The following is a 19,055-nucleotide window of genomic DNA, read 5'->3' on the forward strand; positions in this document are numbered from 1 at the left end:
GAAAGAGAAGAGGAAGAGAAGAAGAAAAAGCAGAAGAAGAAAGAGAAAGAATACAAGGAGACATTGTCTAGCAACGACAATGTCTTAGTAAAGACGAAAGCGCTTGGCTGTGATATTCGGTTATTTAATGAAGTCACGTGCACTTACTGTGGGATTTTTTTAAAGCATATATATATATATTAATATATAAATATATATATATAATAATATAATAATATATATATATATATCTGAATAAGTTTGTATTCTAATATACAACCAGACATAGACATACGACGTAAGAGGCAAAAAAATGACCGAACAATACCGAGATGACGTCACATACGCAAAACTACGATAATAAATTTAGGACGAACCAAAACAAACCAACCCTCATACGATTATCCCATTATCTTTTTTTTTTTTTCTCCTCCTTCCGATGCTTCTGGGAACTAGAGGAGAGTTGCTTCACGATTCTGGCTACTGATTGTGGAAGCTTACCGACTGGACAAGTCAGTCAGACAGACAGATGACCAAAAAAATAAAAAATAATCACAAAAAAAAAAAGAATCGTAGGCGTTGAGTAACAATAGAGTAGCAACAATTTTCTAATTTGTATCATAACTCACTTATATATAACAATAGCAAACAAAATTAAGAGAGAGAGACGGCTCTTCCACACTCCTCTCGCCGCTCGCGTCCTTTAGGATTCAGTCACTGTTCTTGGGTTGATCTCAAGTTTCTTTGCTGGGGGGGTTTGGTGGGTGGGTGGGGGATGCTGGTGGGATTTGGGAAGTCGGGGGGGGAGGGGGGGTACCGTGAGAAAGGGCATTAGGACTGTTACAAAAGTAGTCGTCACTAGTCACTACATTTGACTAAAATTTCGTGGACTTAGTCTCTCTCTCTCTCTCTCTCTCTCTCTCTCTCTCTCTCATCTAAACACGCACAATATGTCTTGCAGCAAACAAAAGACAAAATAAAAAAAAAACACAGATTAAGCTAAAAGAGCTTTTATCCTCAGTTAGGCCATTGTCTTGTTGAGCTTTCAAAAGGAAACATTAATTTGCCTCGTAACGGAAAATAGGATAATTGCTATGCTTAAGAACAAAAGGCTGCTAAGGACAACTTCCTTCTCTCTCTCTCTCTCTCTCTCTCTCTCTCTCTCTCTCTCTCTCTGTCTCCTTTTCCGAAGACATATGCTGGTTAGAAACAGGCACCTTGTATTATTCGTTGCTAGTTTCCCTATACAGAGGAGGCCAGTGGGTGGGGCAACCCGACGCCTCTTTTCTAAACCCAGTTTCAGAGAGGACGAGATAAATGACCTACTCATTGAATGCCATGAGCTAGCGTCGCAGAGTTCCCCCTCCCCCCACAATTGGCACAGAGAGCACAAAGTTAAACTTCCGACCAATCCGTGTAACTGAAATCGCTTCTTGGTTGATTCTCGTCTTCATCCAGCGTCCTCTCTCTCTCTCTCTCTCTCTCCAAAGCAACGCAGTTTCTAATCTCACGTGACAGTTTGCTGAGAGATTTATCTTTGCTAAGGACACATCAGTTATGTTTTCCATTTATGTTTCATGTAGTATTCATTTATCACCTTTTCCTCTCTCTCTCTCTCTCTCTCTCTCTCTCTCTTCTCTCTCTCTCTCCAGGATGATTAGCATTTGGAGGCCTCTTGGATGTACGTACGTTGACCTTGCTCCTAAGTGTTCTCAGCTGACGATTTGAAAGAGAGAGAGAGAGAGTATCAGGCGCCAGCGGGAGTCAACTAGAAGAGATGTTTGCTTGTTTAAATACACTGTGAGATATAATTGTCAAATAATGCCATCATCTAGCCGAGACACTTCTTAAGGGGGTCAGTCATTGTTCACCTCACGTGGTGCACTGTAGGCATTACTAGAGGTTCTTTGCAGCGTCCAACTTCCTTGGGACTCTAGCTGCTGCAACCCTTTCATCCCTTTTACTTTACCTCCGTTCATGTTCTCCCTCTCTTCCCTTTTATTTTCTTCAACTTTCCCCTAACAATTAATGTTTTCAACATTGACTTTAACACTGGATTACCTCATAGGTCCCAGCGCTTGGCCTTAGACCTAAATTTAAACAAGACAAGGACAGGAATGATGGGGGTGGGGGGTGTGGGAAGGAGACCGTAAAACCTTTACTGAAAACAACAAAAATAAGACGTGATCCGACCTCCAGCTTACTCGGTAGACGCATGCAAGATTTTTTTTCCAGTCGCACATAAGTTGTAAACATTATATTCCTAACTTGACGTAAAGTAAAAAGTGCTAAAACTTAGAGTAAAGTATATCGTTGTTTCACCAACGAAAAATTAATATAAATACGCTAAATTTTATTAGAAATAATTTCTATGTACTGTTTAAAATGCACATTATTTATTTTTTACATCTTTATTCTCATAAATGACTCATAAACATCCTGCCCTAAAATTTCTGTATCTTTAACTCGACGCGAAACATCTTTTTCAGACCTTTTGAGGCTCTTCCATAGACCTTACCTACCCCCCAACAAGACCAAGAACGACAACATGAGAGTAAGTTTGTAGGCTTACTCCCCAAGTAAGCGATTAAACAGACATATCTGTCTGGTACCAGACGAAGAGTGACTCCAACCGAACACATACGAAAACAAAGACGGGCTGAATAGCGTCGGCGGCGAAGGTGTTTGGGGAAACATATAGCGTCCGAGATTGTGAACCTCTCTAGTACCATTGCAGCATACGAGTGTGTGTTACTACTCTCTTTCCTCTTCTTCTCCTTCTTCTTGATAACGGTTCCCGTTTCATGCAATTCCGTCTGGAATAACGGTTCTTTGGAATAAGTCTCCTCTCCTTTAATGACGTGAGAATGTTTCCAAGTCTGGATAATGATTTCTTCATTTTTAACGTCGGCTGATGGTTCTTTCCTATTCTTACCATAGGATAACGGTGCCTTGTCATTCTTAGCGTTAGATAAAGGTTCATCTTTTTTCCTGACAGGAAAGGATAACGGTTCCTTCCTATTCTCAGTATAGGGTAAAGGTTCCTTCTTATTCTTAACGTAGGATAACGGTTCATCCTTCTTGACATGAGAAAGGATAAAGGCTCCTTCCTATTCTCAGTACAGGATAACGGTTCATCCTTGTTCCTGACACAGGAAAGGATAACGGTTCCTTCTTTATTCCCAATTTAGGAAAACGGTTTCTTATTCTCGACACAGGTAAACGGTTCCTTCTTAGTCTTGACATAGGATAACGGTTCCTTCTTTATTCTTAACATGAGATAACGGTTCCTTCCTACTCTCAGTATAGGATAACGGTTCCTCCTTATTCTTCGTCGAAGTAACAGTTCCTTGCAGATTCTCCTTTACATTCTCATCGGTTCCTTGTTAATATTCTCTCTCTCTCTCTCTCTCTCTCTCTCTCTCTCTCTCTCTCTCTTTCAAATACAGTATTCACTTCCCATTTTCAACTTTTCCATTTAATGAGAATTTCATTCTCGAGTTATTAATATTAATATTGATGACAACAGTTTTATATTTTGTTTCATAAAATATTCAACCTCTTTGATAAAAGACTTTGTTTAGGATTAAGTCAGAAAAATCTCGGGTTATTAAGATTAATAATATTAATAACTGTTGTATATTTTCATACAAACATACAACCTTGTTAGTCAAGTTGGTGTTTATAATTACAACAGCAAGACCTTGAGTTATTAGATTCATTATATTACAATTATAATAATATTCCATCGATTATCATCAATAAAATAAGCCTAATAATCAAATGAACTTGAGGTTATTCCATGACTGGAATAACCTCACGTTTATAATTACAACAGCAAGATCTTGAGTTATTAGATTCATTATTTTATGATTATAGTAATATTCCATCGATTATTATCAATAAACTAAGCATAAAAATGAAATAAACTTGCGTGCAGTCTTCCCATGACTAGAATAAACACACGTTTATTTAGAGGAGAAAACAAAATAAACCATTTCAACGGAGAGGAAAAATCAGAAGTGGTGTTACAAGCTACCACTGAATTCATCGCTTCGGGGTTAGTGAGAACAGCCTGGTAGCTGCTGTTTTAGGTCACGTGTTCGTGCGTCTGTTTGCTTCAGTGTCGATTTTCGTCTTCAGGACACATCTGAGCAAAGGAAGTCGGTCGACGGATTCGTGATGGCTCGCATGTAACGGTCGAACTTAGATATTCATATTCTGTCTGTCTGAAGACAGAATATAGTTTTGTGAATCATGAAGGATATATATCTAACTCTGCGATTGGGTTTGATCACATTCCCACTAAATTACCGATTGAAAAATTAATGTGAGACTAAAAGCCTCATCTAGTATGTGTGTTTTTATACTATTTACTACTCCTAGTGTGCTGGTTGCGATCTCAGTGCACTTGGAAAGTGAAGTTTCTTCTCTTTCTTCGTCTCTGCTTGGACAGATTTGAAGTCTTCTTCTGTCCTTTTCCTTCAGGAAGCGTCCCCCCCCCCCCCCCACCCCCTCTCAACCCATGGGCCTTCATTAAACGGTCTCCCAAAAGGCTTTGCACCCTTAGGGACCTTCAGTGACCTTCAGTGACCTTCGATGACCTTCGGGTAATTTTGCACTGTCAGGTAACCTCACCTCTGATGATCCTTTTGCTGATCACCAGATTTGGAAACTCAAGATGGGACAAAGCTCCTGGGATTGTAGGATCCTCTAAGCTTAATATACAAGAAAGCTCCGTTGAAACTCTATGAATCCGCGAACTCCTCCTGGTCCCAGGTTAAACTAGAGAGGTTTTACATCTCATTCAAAGACCAGACGTTGCTCTAACTGGCAACACGCCTTAGCCGTCTGGTGAGAAATGCAAGCGATCAGTCATGAGGAAGTCTGACAGCCAAAAGATGTAGTAAAATGAGATCTTAATGATTTTTAAAAGCGAGAAAACCAGTCAAAACCAAAAGCATTTTAACATTTCATATACGACTCCTGAACCTCACTCTCCTTCAAAATTAGAAGAAAAAAAATTAGTAAGCCCTGAAAAATGTATTCACATTTTGCTCAATCTGGGGTCATCTTTGTTATATCTTTGAAATTATATTTATATAACTGTGTACTTACTTATAGTTATTTATTGATATATTTTGTTTCATTCCTTTTCGTTCAAATTATTTCTTTAAGTCCTGAAAAATGTATTCACATTTTGCAAAATGTGGTGTTATCTTTGTTACAGCTTTGAAATTATATTTATATAACTGTGTACTTGCTTGTAGTTGTTTATTGATATATTTTGTTTCATTCCTTTTCGTTCAAATTATTTCATTTTAGAACATTCTCATCTCACACCTCTGATTTATATCTTTATAAAACGCTTAAGTGTCCATTATGGTTATGCTTACTCTCGAAATTGATCCCATCTTTGGATTGTTGTAATTTATTGCCCTTGTAATTTCATAAGGAGGAGTAACTTACGTACACAGACTTAATCATGTGTTAATAAGGAATAACACGAGCAACCTATACATTGGGCGATAACTTGGTGCAACTCGAAACACAAGGAATACGAAGAAGCAACGACTTTCAAGCCACTCTCTCTCTCTCTCTCTCTCTCTCTCTAGGTCTTGTAGCACTGAGAGGGACCTGATCACTCTCCTGGCGGGCCAGAAGAGTATCAGGACATAACCGTACTTAAGGACTAGAGGCCAAGGACCACGGGCTGTGGGTCAGTCGGTGCTCTCAATCCGCGCCACGAGATCCAGAGAGAGAGAGAGAGAGAGAGAGAGAGAGAAAACGCAGCCGCTGCACTGGAAGTTTCAGGTTGGCGATCGGGCGGTCTCATTCGCCGCTGGAAGGTTGCTGCAACGGCAGCTAGTCTCTCTCTCTTCCTCTCTCGTTCCAGGACGTTGCTGTTGCTTTTTTTGGTGGATGTTGGTTGACCCTTACATACTGCAGCAACAGCAGCTAGCAGTGGTCTCTGGTTTGTCGGGAAAGACTGGTAGCAGTGGTTGCTCGCGTTTATAGCAGCTCACGTGTATGTCCAAAAGGACTCCAGGCAATTCTGGAACTCTGGAAAAAAAATAAGCCGATTTTCCGTGAAGTGGGAGGCCAATCGGAGGAGCCTCTGACCGACATATTCCACTTCTGCAGGACTCGAACTTTGCCATTCTTCGACAGGAGGTAGTAGACCTCCTTTGGAGAACCCTCAAACGACTCAGGAACGATTCTGGAGGTAAGTAGTTGACCATGACCTTGAATTACAACGAGGTGATATGATGTGCTTGAGGAACATGTGGAAGTGTTGTTTATAGAATTTTTAAGCATGTGGAAGTTCCCGTGTCGTCACTTTCATTCCTGAAGGAGGAAGCTTCAAGCCCCGACACCATATACAAACTGGCTGCGACCCCTAACAATCGACCAACCACCAGGTATTCGTTTTCCGTAAGGTGGTCGAAATGGTCTCTTGCAGATGAGGGATACATACTACCTAAACATAAAAATATATATATATAGTATATATATATCTATATTATATAATATATATATATAATATAATATATAATAATATATAGATATAATATATAAAATATATATATATATATATATATATATATATATATATAATATATATATATATATATATATATATATATATATATATATATATACATATATATATATATATATATATATAGGATATATATATATATATATATATATATATATAATATATATAGAGAGAGAGAGAGAGAGAGAGAGAAGAGAGATGAGAGAGAGAGAGAGAGAGAGAGAGAGATGTGTTTGATGCATATATCAAAACGTACTAAATCAGCTAAAATAAATAAAAATCATTATTATTATTATTATTATTATTATTATTATTATTATTATTATATTATTACACCACCGGAGAAATCCTACAGGCAACATAAACAACAATGAGAGAGAGAGAGCGAGAGAGAGAGAGATAAAAAAGTAATAAATCAGTAATAAAAACAAAATAAAAAGCATTATTATTATTATTATTATTATTATTATTATTATTATTACACCGGAGAAATCCTATAGGCAACAACAAAATCGAGAGAGAGAAGAGAGATGGAGAGAGAGAGATAAAAAAGTAATAAATCAGTAAAAAAAAAAACAAAATAAAAACCATGATATTATTATTATTATTATTATTATTATTATTATTATTATTATTGTACTTAGGAAGAGACCCTCTCTCAAGCATACTTTATTAAAAGTAATGGCTACTTCAGCAGCATTACACTTGTAGAGATTCTTCTCTATTTCCGAATAGCGGCTTTTTCCTTGCTACTTAGACAGGCTAGTAGAGCGCCTATAGAGGTCATGATCAAATACAGTCTAAATTGGTGTATATATTTGAATTTTACAGATAAACTATGATACCATAGTTATCAAGGTCATTAACGATATATATATATGTCTCTCTCTCTCTCTCTCTCTCTCTCTCTCTCTCTCTTTCTTCTTACCTCTATAGGCGCTCTACTAGCCTGTCTAAGTAGCACGGAAAAAGCCGCTATTCGGAAAATAGAGAAGAATCTCTACAAGTGTAATGCTGCTGAAGTAGCCATTACTTTTAATAAAGTATTATTATTATTATTATTACACCGGAGAAATCCTATAGGCAACAAAAAAATCGAGAGAGAGAGAGAGAGAGAGAGAGAGAGAGAGAGAGAGAGAGAGAGAGTCACCAAGTTGACTTCGGAAATGACCGCTAACTCGGTACCGCGAGTCGCTTACCTGGTGGTACCGCTCACCACTGGACAGCGCAATAAGTTTCAGTGCGATTCTTTAACAAAAAAAATCTAAAGAATTTCGCCCATCGCGGGGAACTGGTACCGATATCCATTCCCGTTGCGCTCTCTCTCTCTCTCTCTCTCTCTCTCTCCTCTCTTTGTTGCCTATAGGATTTCTCTGGTGTAATAATAATAATAATTTTTTTCTGATTGACTCCGTTTTGATATATATATACACACGCACATATCTCTTCTCTCTCTCTCTCTCTCTCTCTCTTCTCTCTCTCTCTCTCTCTCTCTATACCTTCGTAACATCTATCATTTTAGTTGACCCGTTTCCGTCTTGTAGTTTTTGTTTTCTTAAACGAATTTTTAACTGAAAAGTTATACACTTCACGATTCCCGTAAAACAGGTATCTCTGCTCGCCGTGCCGTGATTGTCGTATAGTCTCATTTTTATTTTTGGGTGTGGGGGTGGGGGGTGGAGATGGGGGTGTCAGAGAATGGGAACTTGTAAAGGAATTTTATCTGTTTTTTATTTGGTGGATTACAAGTCAAAATAATAGATGATTAAGGTCTCTTTATTTTTTTAGACACCGCTCGAGCCGTGCTTATAATTTTATTTATTAATGGGGGGGGGGTGGGGGGGGGGTAGGAAAAATGGAAATTGGGGGTCATTTGTCTTTTTATTTGAAGCATTGCATCTACAAATATTATGTTTAAGACTTGCTTTCCCCGTATCCGTTATTTTTATTTTTAGTTTTTTCTTTCCCTGACTGACCGCCTCCCAGCCGACACAGATCTCATTTCCGTAAACCGCCAACCTTAATAATAGACGACAAATTGTCGCAATTCCTCTTCTGTCGCTCTCGTAATCTGTCGTTCCGTTCGCGTCTGCTCTCTGTCGTTTTCATGTGCTTCTGATTCGAGGCAAAAGACGTCATTAATCCATTAAAAATGTGAAAAAAGACGTAAATATTTGGAGGTCAGACAAAATAAAGAAAGACTACGGCGCAACCGAGTCACGCATCAGTGCGCATGCGTATACGCCACCTCCGTTGCTGGTTTGTTGTTTATTTAACACAAAGTAACAACAACAACAACAACAACAATAATAAATATAATAGAATGGTTAGTGGTTTATCTATCAATCAAATAATAATAATAATTTATATAAGATTCAATTTTTGTCAATCTCTAGTGATCTACGATAGGTCTACAGTCCACAAGACAGGTTTCTGATCATTTGGTAAATGTGTAATTAACGTAGGCAAGTGCTGGTAAATGAGCAATTAACGAGGACAAGTGCTAGTAAATGTGTAATTAATGTGGTAAATTGCTAGTAAAGGTGTAATTAACGTGGGTACGGGCTGATAATGTGTATAATTAACGTGGGAATGTTCTGCTAATTTTGTAATTATCGTGGGTATGTGCTGGTAAATGTGTAATTAACGTGACTGCTAATAAACCTGCAAACAGATTTCTATTGTCTATTAATCCAGATAATTCAGTTCCCAGCGTCAATTGTGAGAGAACGCAGAAAAAATATATACTTTTTTTTTCTTCAACTTTGGATTACTCTTTTTTTATAGATTGTAGGATAGCTTCACGTTTTTTTATGTCATACTTTTAGATGGATAAACCTTGGTGTATTGTACTACTGTACTGTTATTCTTGAAGTGATTATTTCATGTTTCTGTGTTTATGATGCTCCTTGATGTAGCATGTAATATTAGCTAAACAAAGACTAGCTCATATATAAAGTGTATAATTTAAAGAAAAAAAAAAGACTTTGTATCCCAGATTCTGCATAAAGGAACACGGCGTATCCTACCTAGAGACGATCACTAATTCCGCACAGACCTCTGCACCTGTTCTTCGTGGCCCCGTTGTCCCCATATGCAAATCAATCACGTGTGTGTGTGTGTGTATTTTTAGACGGGAAGGAAGTCGCCCGTCTACCGTTACCTGGGACCTTTGAATGGGACGGTGCGTAAATAAAAACGGGTTCTGTCCTGATTTGTGTGTGTGTGTGTGACCTCTCTCTCTCTCTCTCTCTCTCTCTCTCTCTCTCTCTCTCAGTATTACGTAATGTGTGTGGATCTAACTGGGCGACTCGTACTCGTGAAGAATGTAATAGTAATATAAGGATATAGATTGCTAGATGCGATAATCTCTCTCTTTCTCTCTCTCTCTCTCTCTCTCTCTCTCTCTACACACACACACACACACACACACACACATATATAATATTATATATATATATATATATATAGATATATATATATATATATATTTATATATATATCAATACATATACGTGTATATATTTACATATACATACACACACATATATACATATGAGTGCTCGTGCGTACGTACGAAAGACTTAGAGAATGTAACTTCTATTTTTATCAGAATGTCATAGTTCGATCATAAACACTTGTCAGAAACTACAGCAGAGGAACCGAGGCGACGCCACATAAAACCTAAAACAATCACCAGCTCACAGACCCGGAGATTTCCCCTCGTGACGAATATTTCCAAAGGTTTCAGCTGAAGTAGTCAATATTAAAAGCTCATATTGCCTTCGTCGTCCTCAAGACAAATATTTACGAAGGATTTCCTACATTTTGCACAAGAATAATAAGTGTAAATGAGTGAAGTTTTAAAATGCGCAAAGAAGGACGTAAGTTACAATTATTACTGTGTTCAGGTACTACTATAAGTAAAGTTTTAAAATGTGCACAGACTGGCATATGTTACAATTATTACTGTATTTCAGTTACGACTATAAGTAAAGTTTTAAAATGCGCAAAGAATGACATATGTTACAATTATCACTGTGTTTCAGGTACTACTTAAAGTAAAGTTTTAAAATGCGCAAAGAAGGACATATGTTACAATTATTACTGTATTTCAGTTACGACTATATAAGTAAAGTTTTAAAATGCGCAAAGAATGACATATGTTATAATTATTAATGTGTTCCAGGTACTACTATAAATAAAGTTTTAAAATACGCAAAGAAGGACATATGTTACGATTATTATTGTGTTTCAGGTACTACTACCCAGTTTCCTATTGAGCGTTTAGAAGAAGGAGAAGACGACTAAGAAGAAGAAGAAGCAGGAAAAGAAGGAAAAAACTCTCTCGAGAAAGAAGAAGAAAACGAAGAAGAAGAAGGAAAACAAACAGCAGACATGAAACCCTCATTAACATTCCTCCTCCTGTCGAGCGTCCTGCTCTCAACAGCCATGGCCGCGCCTTCGAAGAAGTCGGCTGACGACCTTGTGGAAGACCCTCCTCCTGAGGAATCCACAACACAGCCGCCTCAGGAGATCCACAGCAGAGCCGTCGGTAAGGTGGACAAGGCCAACGGCTTCTCGTGGATCGCCATAGGCGTCTTCGGCGCCTTCGTCAAGTACATGGCGTACCACTTCATCTCCAAGAACTCGGAAGGCGGTGGAGGAGGGGCGAAGCGATCCGTCGAAGACACAATCCTGGACCTGTCGAGGATCTCGGCGTGCCTGACGAGCGATCCCGAGGGGGATGTCCTCTCCAACTTCCACCTGCACTGCTTCTTCCCCTCCCACTTCAGCAAGAGGGACAACGACATCATCTCCGGAGTCATCTGGGGGAGCTCGCGGAAGGAGCCGGTGGAGTTGAGTCTCATCCGGCGGGGGGAGGACCTGAGGAAGGAGCGGAGCCAGCGGCGGTCCAGGGAGGCTTCGGAGGAATCCGAGGGTGAGTAGGCCTATTGGTGACATCGTCCAGAAACCTTAATTAATTAAGTGGTATTATTATTATTATTAGTATTATTATTATTATTATCATTGCTGTTGTTGTTCAGAAAAGTATCTCCACATATTCATCCGCCCATAAACCTTTATTAAGGTACCATTATTATTATTATTATTATTATTATTATTATTATTATTATTATTATTATTATTATTATTATTCACAAAAGTATCTCCACATATCCCTTCGTCCAGAAACTTCAGCCAAGTATTATTATTATTATTATTATTATTATTATTATTATTATTATTATTATTATTATTATTATTATTATTATTATTAAGGATAAAACACCCAAAAAAAAACATCGACTTCTCAGCAAAAATGAGATCAGAACAACTGTAATTAAAAACGAGTACATAAAAAAAGAACAAAAACAGTTAAAAAAAGGACCGACTAAAAACGAAAAGATACACAAACGCAGACAACAAACAAATGAATAAAAAACAATTCATCCTCCACAAAATAAATAGCATTTTGAATTACATATAAGACTTAAGAATAATACATATGACACGTTTAATCAATAGTGATTTACTTAGCCCTTGAATACAGCATCTTTAAATATAAGTATATATATATATATAAATAGCATTTTGAATTACTTATAAGACTTAAGAATAATACATATGACACGTTTAATCAATAGTGATTTACTTAGCCCTTGAATACAGCATCTTTAAATTATAAGTATATATATATATACTATATATATATATATATATATATATATATATATATATATCTATATATATATATATATATATATATATGTGTGTGTGTGTGTGTGTGTGTGTGTGTGTGTGTGTGTGTGTGTGTAGTGTATCGTTATTAATATTCATTACATGCAAAGAACACTTGTGATTCAGCACAAAGGGATAACGGTTTAAAAAAACTCTGTTTAATGCAAGACACATCTTAGGACGCACAGCATTAGATTATTGATAAGCTGGACGTTATGGTGCGACACGGTGACCTAGTCTTGCCGTAAGGAGAGAGAGAGAAAGAGAGAGAGTCTGGTGCATTTCGACGAGGAAGGATTAAGTGTGTATATTCCGGTGGCGAATGTTTATCGGGCGAATAAAGTAAGACTTGAGTGATCTGCCATAATATATTCGCTAGCATCGAAGTCTGTCCACTGTCCCTAACAAGTTCTGGTTTCAAGATATAATCTTTGCAGCTTTTGTCCGTCGAGTTATTTCTGTATATTTTTTATATATTTTTTTGTGTCACGTGAACTGTAGTAATCGTTGGTGATGGTCTCAGTAGAGCCACTAGTAGCAGTAACAGTAGTACTATAGTAGACTCACATCAACTGTGCACATGACGTCTACTGATTGATAAGCCAATCACAGGGCTGAAACCCTCAGTCTCTCGAGAGACTTCACATGGGTAGCATATCTGTTCCACCTCTCCTCAGGTATACTTCTTTCAGGAGAGGTGGAAAATACATGCTGCCTATACGAACTCTCGAGAGACACTGAGAGTTTCCAGCCCTGCGATTGGCTTATCAACAGCCAATTAGGAGCGTAGTCGGGGCATGGCCTAGACGTCAAATGCTAGGTTGATGTGAATCGACGATAGTAGTAGTAGTAGTAAATGGAGGCTTTGCAAACGGGACGGCTCCCCCTCTCTCTAGACTAACCCACTTCTGTTCTCCCTCAAGAATCGAGGAGGTTGCGAGACTTCCCGAAGGCGGAGAGGAAGCCCTCCGCGGGAACAGGCCTCTCGTTCCTGGCCGTGGCGATCGTCGGAGCCCTGGCCGTCTACTCGGCCCTGAACAGGTCCTCCAACGAAGCCAAACAAGAAGAAGAAGAAGAAGGTGGAGGACCAGGAGCAGTTATCAGCAGAGGATTTTCCTCTGCCGCTGCAGGGGATTACCTAAGGAACGCGAATTACATCCTGCGGTGCCTCCAGGAGGAGGAGTTCGTTCGAAGTATGCGGTGTCTGCTCGATTAGGCAGACGACCAAGTCTGCTGTCCATCTCCTCCTCGTTGTTTTTTCAAAGACGAACTTGTTCTCTCGGCTTCGTAATCCGAGAGGGCCTTTTCCTGCATCTCGTTGTAAAAGTTGAAGAGCATGGTGTGTTATTAACCCTAAATATTGGTTAATTGTTGACGATGTAACTGCCAAGATGGTACTACAAGACATCAACACCTTCAAGGAAATGGCGAGAAACGAAGAAAGGTATTCAGCCTATTGGGTAAGATACCTCTAGGAAAAACCTAAACATCTTGGAACTATAGTAGATTCACATCAGCCGTGCATTTGACATCTAGGCCAGTCCCTTACGACGCTCCTGATTGGCTGTTGAACAGCCAGTCAGGAGCGTCGTAAGGGACTGGCCTAGACATCAAATGCACGGCTGATGTGAATCTACTATAGTAGTAAAATAAGCTCTTCTTTCCTCAGTTTCTCGTGGAAGTGACTCACGGTGTCTTTGAGTAAACATTTACATTTAGAGCAGGTTTGAAGAGCCTGGGCCTATAATCCTAGACGCATGAAATTTGTAAATAGCGTTATCTGTTATCTACCTAGTTTAGTGGGTCTATTTTAGAGGACTGGACAATCAAGCAGGTGCTCTGAACGGTCGAACCTTGTACTTGTTGATATATATAGCTTTAATCTTAACAGAATCTTTGTATCTATGCATGGAAGGGCATTTTATGGACTACTGGTAAAAGACAATTCATTTAATGTTATGTCAACTTCTGTGAATGCTTTCCTAGGATTTATACTTGGAGGGGTCGTCCTGTGACCTTACAGATAATCATGTGATTTCTAAAATGGCATTAACTTACTCCCTCAAGAAGTCGATCTCAGGAATACTCCCCAGGAACTGATAGGAAACCTTTCACAGAGTTAAATGTCTTTTATTTATGTTTTCATATTCTTAGAGTTTGCAGTTTTTGTTGATATGATATGTCATGTGGAACTGTTTATTTATTTCTGAACTATTCCTTTAATGTATTTATAAATTAACTCTGCATCACAATTTCCTACGTACCATGGCTTAGACTCTTCGTATCTAACAGCTGTTAAGCAGTAGTGGTTATACCAATGTACAGTGGGGCTCAAATCTCTATGCGACATGATTCTTTTTTTGTATCGTCCATATTCTCAGACTCAACGTGATGTTGCCAAGTAGCGCTATTTTTTTATTTTTTTTATTTGTAATGTCATTCATGTCGAAAAGTTTGTGAATTACAGCCAGCCTTATTTTCCGTATGGTTAAATAGATATGATCCCTTTTATGCATTAGTATAATTCTTGATTTGTGTGATTTGAATCGATTTTGTTATTTTTCTTATCTTTACGTTGCTCAGTTCAAGTGTGGTTTGATAAGGTTAGCGGTGCCAGCAATAAAAGCACACTTAACATGCTCCTCGGACTGGTCAACATAACATGTCTGCAGCATTATGACAGTAGACCTAATAAGCTCAACAGTCATAACAACACTTTCAACGTAGGAATATGAATTAAAACAAGTTTTATTTGAATGTTGAAGATTTTGGCTGCGTTAAAGCTGCCTGTATGTTGGGAAATGTTTTATAGGCCTAAGAAAATAATCTAAGCCATCTGAGATGTAATCTGTTACTAATGAATTTATTTGTAGAGATCACCTGTTCTTTGAGGAATATGAATTACAACCAGTTTTCTTTGAATGTTGAAGTTTCAGGCTGTGTTTAAGCTGCGTGTATGTTGCAAAATGATTTATAGGCCTAGAAAAATAATCTCAGCTTTCTGAGATGTAATCTTTATTAATGTTTTTATTTGTAGAGATTACCTGTTCTTTGAGGAATAAAAGATGACGATGATTTTGGTTACATGGAGAAGATGGTTATTAATCGAAATATCATAAGTATTAATATCAAGGCATATGTAACACTTGTTTTTCAAGTGGTTTACAATATTATTTTCTTAAAAGTCCTTCTGCTCGCTTTTGGTGTATAATTTATTCTTTCATAAGGTAACTTGAAGTGCAGGAATGTGTAGATAACCTCATTTGCTTTCTGGCCAGAAATTGTTAATATAGAGATGTGAATGTTAAGTAAGAGTAAAGAAATCTAACAACCTAGGCCTAGGAATAATATCTTGGCTTTGACAAATAGGCGAATATTTGCTAGTATGCTATCAGTTTTGAAATATTTAAGAAAGATAACAAATAATTATGTATGAAAATCCAAATATTCCTTTAACACATAAAGTAAATGTTTTCAAGATAATTTAATGGTCTCTACTCATTGTAGACCTACTTATATACCAGGTGGTTGTTGTTGCACCGACACTGATACGTCACACATGCTCCCCTCACACGTTGATATCGGTGGGCGCATTCTACTTTTGTATATACATATTTACATTTTTTCAGCGTTGAGGGTAAAAGCAATCAAATAGGAGTATTTCAAATTTTATGTTTGCTTTGGAAGCATTATTAATGTTACGACAATTTTTTTCGTTCTTCTTTTTATTTATTTAACATTTGAACTGAGGTTTGATTGCGACTTCGTTTTGGGTCAAATGCTTCAGCAATGAGTGAATGAAAGTTTTGAAAATGTTTCGTAAGGGTTTTTCTGAAATTTTGGCTACACATGACATTTTTCTTACAATTTTTAAATATATGACAGATTTCACTCTTATGAAACATATTATGGCTTTAGTGTATGCGATACTCGCGTTTTCGCATTGAAATAAAAAATAAATATGGAGCATGCTAGGTTGCCAGTTAGTGAATTTTGAACGAAATCCTATGGAGTCATGTCGCATGAGATTTGAGCATCACTGTACAGACGTCGATCAAAATTTGTAATTATTAATCACTGGAAGAAGTGGCGATTTCCTCCTGTCCATCAATCATGACTTAGTCACAGGGTGAGATATGTCAACATGCTACCAAATCTTTGGCATCATATACAGGTCAGGCAAACCTTCTTGGACAGGAAGTGAGTTAACCGAAGGTAATGCATGCAGTATGTGGCTTCGAAAGGACGTTGTAAAGAACATACAAACTTGTAAATATTAACAAGCAAGCCAACACGATAAGTAACACATTCCCATGAAAGGTGGGTGCCACACTTACTTCAGACAACAGAACTGTCGCGTCCCCAGTAAAGGTCTGAAATATTTAAAATATCTTTTTCCCTTTCCCTAAGCACACATATACCTAAAACAGATGCATGACACACTTGCAAACATGTTTACATACGGGCATGAACCCTAAAACTCTCATCATCACATAGATTTAAAGGCTGGCCTAAACTTTCATGAAAGACTATGATAATTTGCTCACAGTTTAACATATAGAGTTACGTTCAGTAAGTTAGAATGTGAATCATAATACGTTAGGCAAAAGGGTGCCGAGTGAAACGGGCGATTAAATTAGGGAAAACGGTTCCTTTAGCTCTCAATTTTGGTATGAACTCGCACCAAGAAATGCTCAGAGCTGAGCACGGAGCAAGCGATGACGTCACCAGTGCATCTGCGCAGTGTTGCCAACCACACAACCAGACGCATCTTCAGCTGAGTTTCAACTGATTCGAGTTCCAAAGGAACCGTCTTACCCCAGTTTAATCGCCAGAGTGGTTGCTCCTTAGAAAGGAAAAGACCTGCAAGCCCTTCTTTAAAAGCCGTTCCCTTTTCTCCCGAAGAAGGGAGGGCCCGCAGAGTGCGACGCAAAAAGCCTGCTGGGACCGAGATCTCCCTGCTAGCCATTGCCGCCTTCGGGGCGTTCTTCTTCTTCTTCGCCTACTTCAACATTACGAAGTACCTCGCAGGAGGAGGAGGAGGGGGCGGCAGAGAAGGAGGAGGAGGAGGTCAATTCCTCTCCCCAGGCCCCATGGTCGAGTACCTGGGGGAAGTGGCCTCCATTCTCCAGTGCCTTCAGGAAGAAGATTTCATTTCTCAGTTCCCATGTTTTTGATCCGGCTCGGAGAGGATTATTCCTGTTTAGGTTCGAAGGAGGATTTCATTCATATTGGAGGAACGTTTGTGATGACATTGATAAATCTAGTGTCAGTTTAAATTTGGTTTGTTAAAAATATTGGATGAATGTTCCCAGTGACAATGGAAATAACTTTTTATCAGAATTTTAATGGAAGAATGTTCCCAGTGAGATAGAGGCACTTTCTTCAGTAGAATTCGGAGAATGATTGTCTCGGCTTACTGAAATCATGTTCTTGATCATGATAGCAAAAGGGAAAAAGACTGTCAGTTGAAAATTTAGATTTTCTTGTGGCTCAGTGAAATAGATGAGGTCAAAAATCACATCTCAATCAGATTTAATCATAGACTTATTGTATATTATTATGAGTGTCAATAATCCAGTAGTAACACAGGTTTTCTACCAAGAGTTACCTGTTGATAAACTGATTCTTCAAGACTATTTTATTTTTCAGGGAATTTGATAAGTACATATGCATTTAAATCATGAAAGACATGTTATCAGAACTATGGAAGAATTCTTTCTTAGTAAGATGCTGAATGAAGAGACTAAATAAATAAAGTTTCAAGGAAATGTATTTACTAAGTAACTTACTGAAGTCATCACAGGATTTCCTATGTAGAAACGAAGTCAAGTCTTTGGGAGAAATAGTCTTAAGGAAGACTCGACGTCTGTCTCAACTTAGAACCCAACTTGCAGTCTTCAGATAATTGTTTTAAGTGAATTATATAAGGTGCCTGTCGATTCTCTTAGTTCTTTCTCCATTTATTCGTTGTTTATCTTTTCTCTGGCTGTCCTTTTTGTTTATCATAATTCATCAATTATTTATATATATCATCAGTGTCATCTATTGTTAAATGTCTCATATACAATCTGTTATGTTGTTGATTAAGGTCATGGTTCATTGCTGATTGTGTATCTAGCATAAACAAAAAAAACAACAGCAAAATCAATTATACTTGTTACTTTGCATTCACTGTGAAATTGACATTAAACTATCTTTCTCCTCTCTGTATTTTCATTCCTTAAATAAAATCAGAGGTTTTGGATTAAGAGGCCGATGGGGCTGCCCATCCCCTTCACCAATACACACAAGGAACCCAAAGGAAGAGAGAGAGAGAGTGAATTCCAAAGCCTGACAGAAGAAGGAAAAGAATGGAAGTATGAAACGCTTGGGGGGGGGGGGGGCGGTCTCTGCGGATACTTCACGCCCCCCTGCGACGGAGTTGCTAAATAGCGACAGATATGTCGCCATCATAAGCTGCTTGTCGAAAACGTTTTGGAAGTATGTTGCAATGCTCTTCACGAGTGAGTGGAGACGGACCAGTTGCACAGATTGGGGAATGGTGTTTCCTTGGCCGCCTCTTGCAGCGCAACAGAGATTTGAAGAAATATGCAAATGATTAATCAGAATACTTCACGCATCAACGATGGCGAAGCACGAGATCAATGGAGGCGATGCATGTGATCAAATCTGGGTGTTATTTCCTAATGGGGACAATGGGGTGTGAGAGGTTTGGGTGGTGATGGGTGGGAGGGAGGAAGGGGAGCACGAAGGGAGGAGGAGGAGGAAG

General features: G+C 38.3%; 1 protein-coding gene across 3 annotated transcripts; it reads left to right on the forward strand.

Moving 5' to 3' along the window:
* The first annotated feature begins 5,788 nt into the window (after nt 1–5,788).
* Nucleotides 5,789–18,479, forward strand: LOC135198631 (uncharacterized). Of its 3 annotated transcripts, none has more exons than XM_064226398.1 (3): nt 5,789–6,205; nt 10,800–11,483; nt 17,189–18,479. In XM_064226398.1, exons 2-3 carry the CDS (start codon nt 10,940–10,942, stop codon nt 17,458–17,460), a joined length of 816 nt encoding a protein of 271 aa, XP_064082468.1. In that variant the 5' UTR covers nt 5,789–6,205; nt 10,800–10,939; the 3' UTR covers nt 17,461–18,479. The 3 variants fall into 3 exon arrangements, with proteins under 3 accessions (XP_064082468.1, XP_064082466.1, XP_064082467.1); XM_064226396.1 differs by lacking the exon at nt 17,189–18,479 and adding an exon at nt 13,207–13,835 and having other exon boundaries at nt 5,796–6,205; XM_064226397.1 differs by lacking the exons at nt 5,789–6,205; nt 17,189–18,479 and adding exons at nt 9,581–9,725; nt 13,207–13,835.
* The last annotated feature ends 576 nt before the right edge of the window (nt 18,480–19,055 follow it).

The sequence above is a fragment of the Macrobrachium nipponense genome, chromosome 22 (genome assembly GCF_015104395.2).
Source record: "Macrobrachium nipponense isolate FS-2020 chromosome 22, ASM1510439v2, whole genome shotgun sequence".
Classification (NCBI taxonomy): domain Eukaryota; kingdom Metazoa; phylum Arthropoda; class Malacostraca; order Decapoda; family Palaemonidae; genus Macrobrachium; species Macrobrachium nipponense.

What these genes read in the sequence shown, in the direction of transcription:
- LOC135198631 (XM_064226396.1), top strand. Translation starts at nt 10,940, where the DNA reads ATGAAACCCTCATTAACATTCCTCCTCCTGTCGAGCGTCCTGCTCTCA. An exon ending in GGCTTCGGAGGAATCCGAGG is followed by an intron (nt 11,484 to 13,206) that starts GTGAGTAGGCCT and finishes TTCTCCCTCAAG; the next exon opens with AATCGAGGAGGTTGCGAGAC.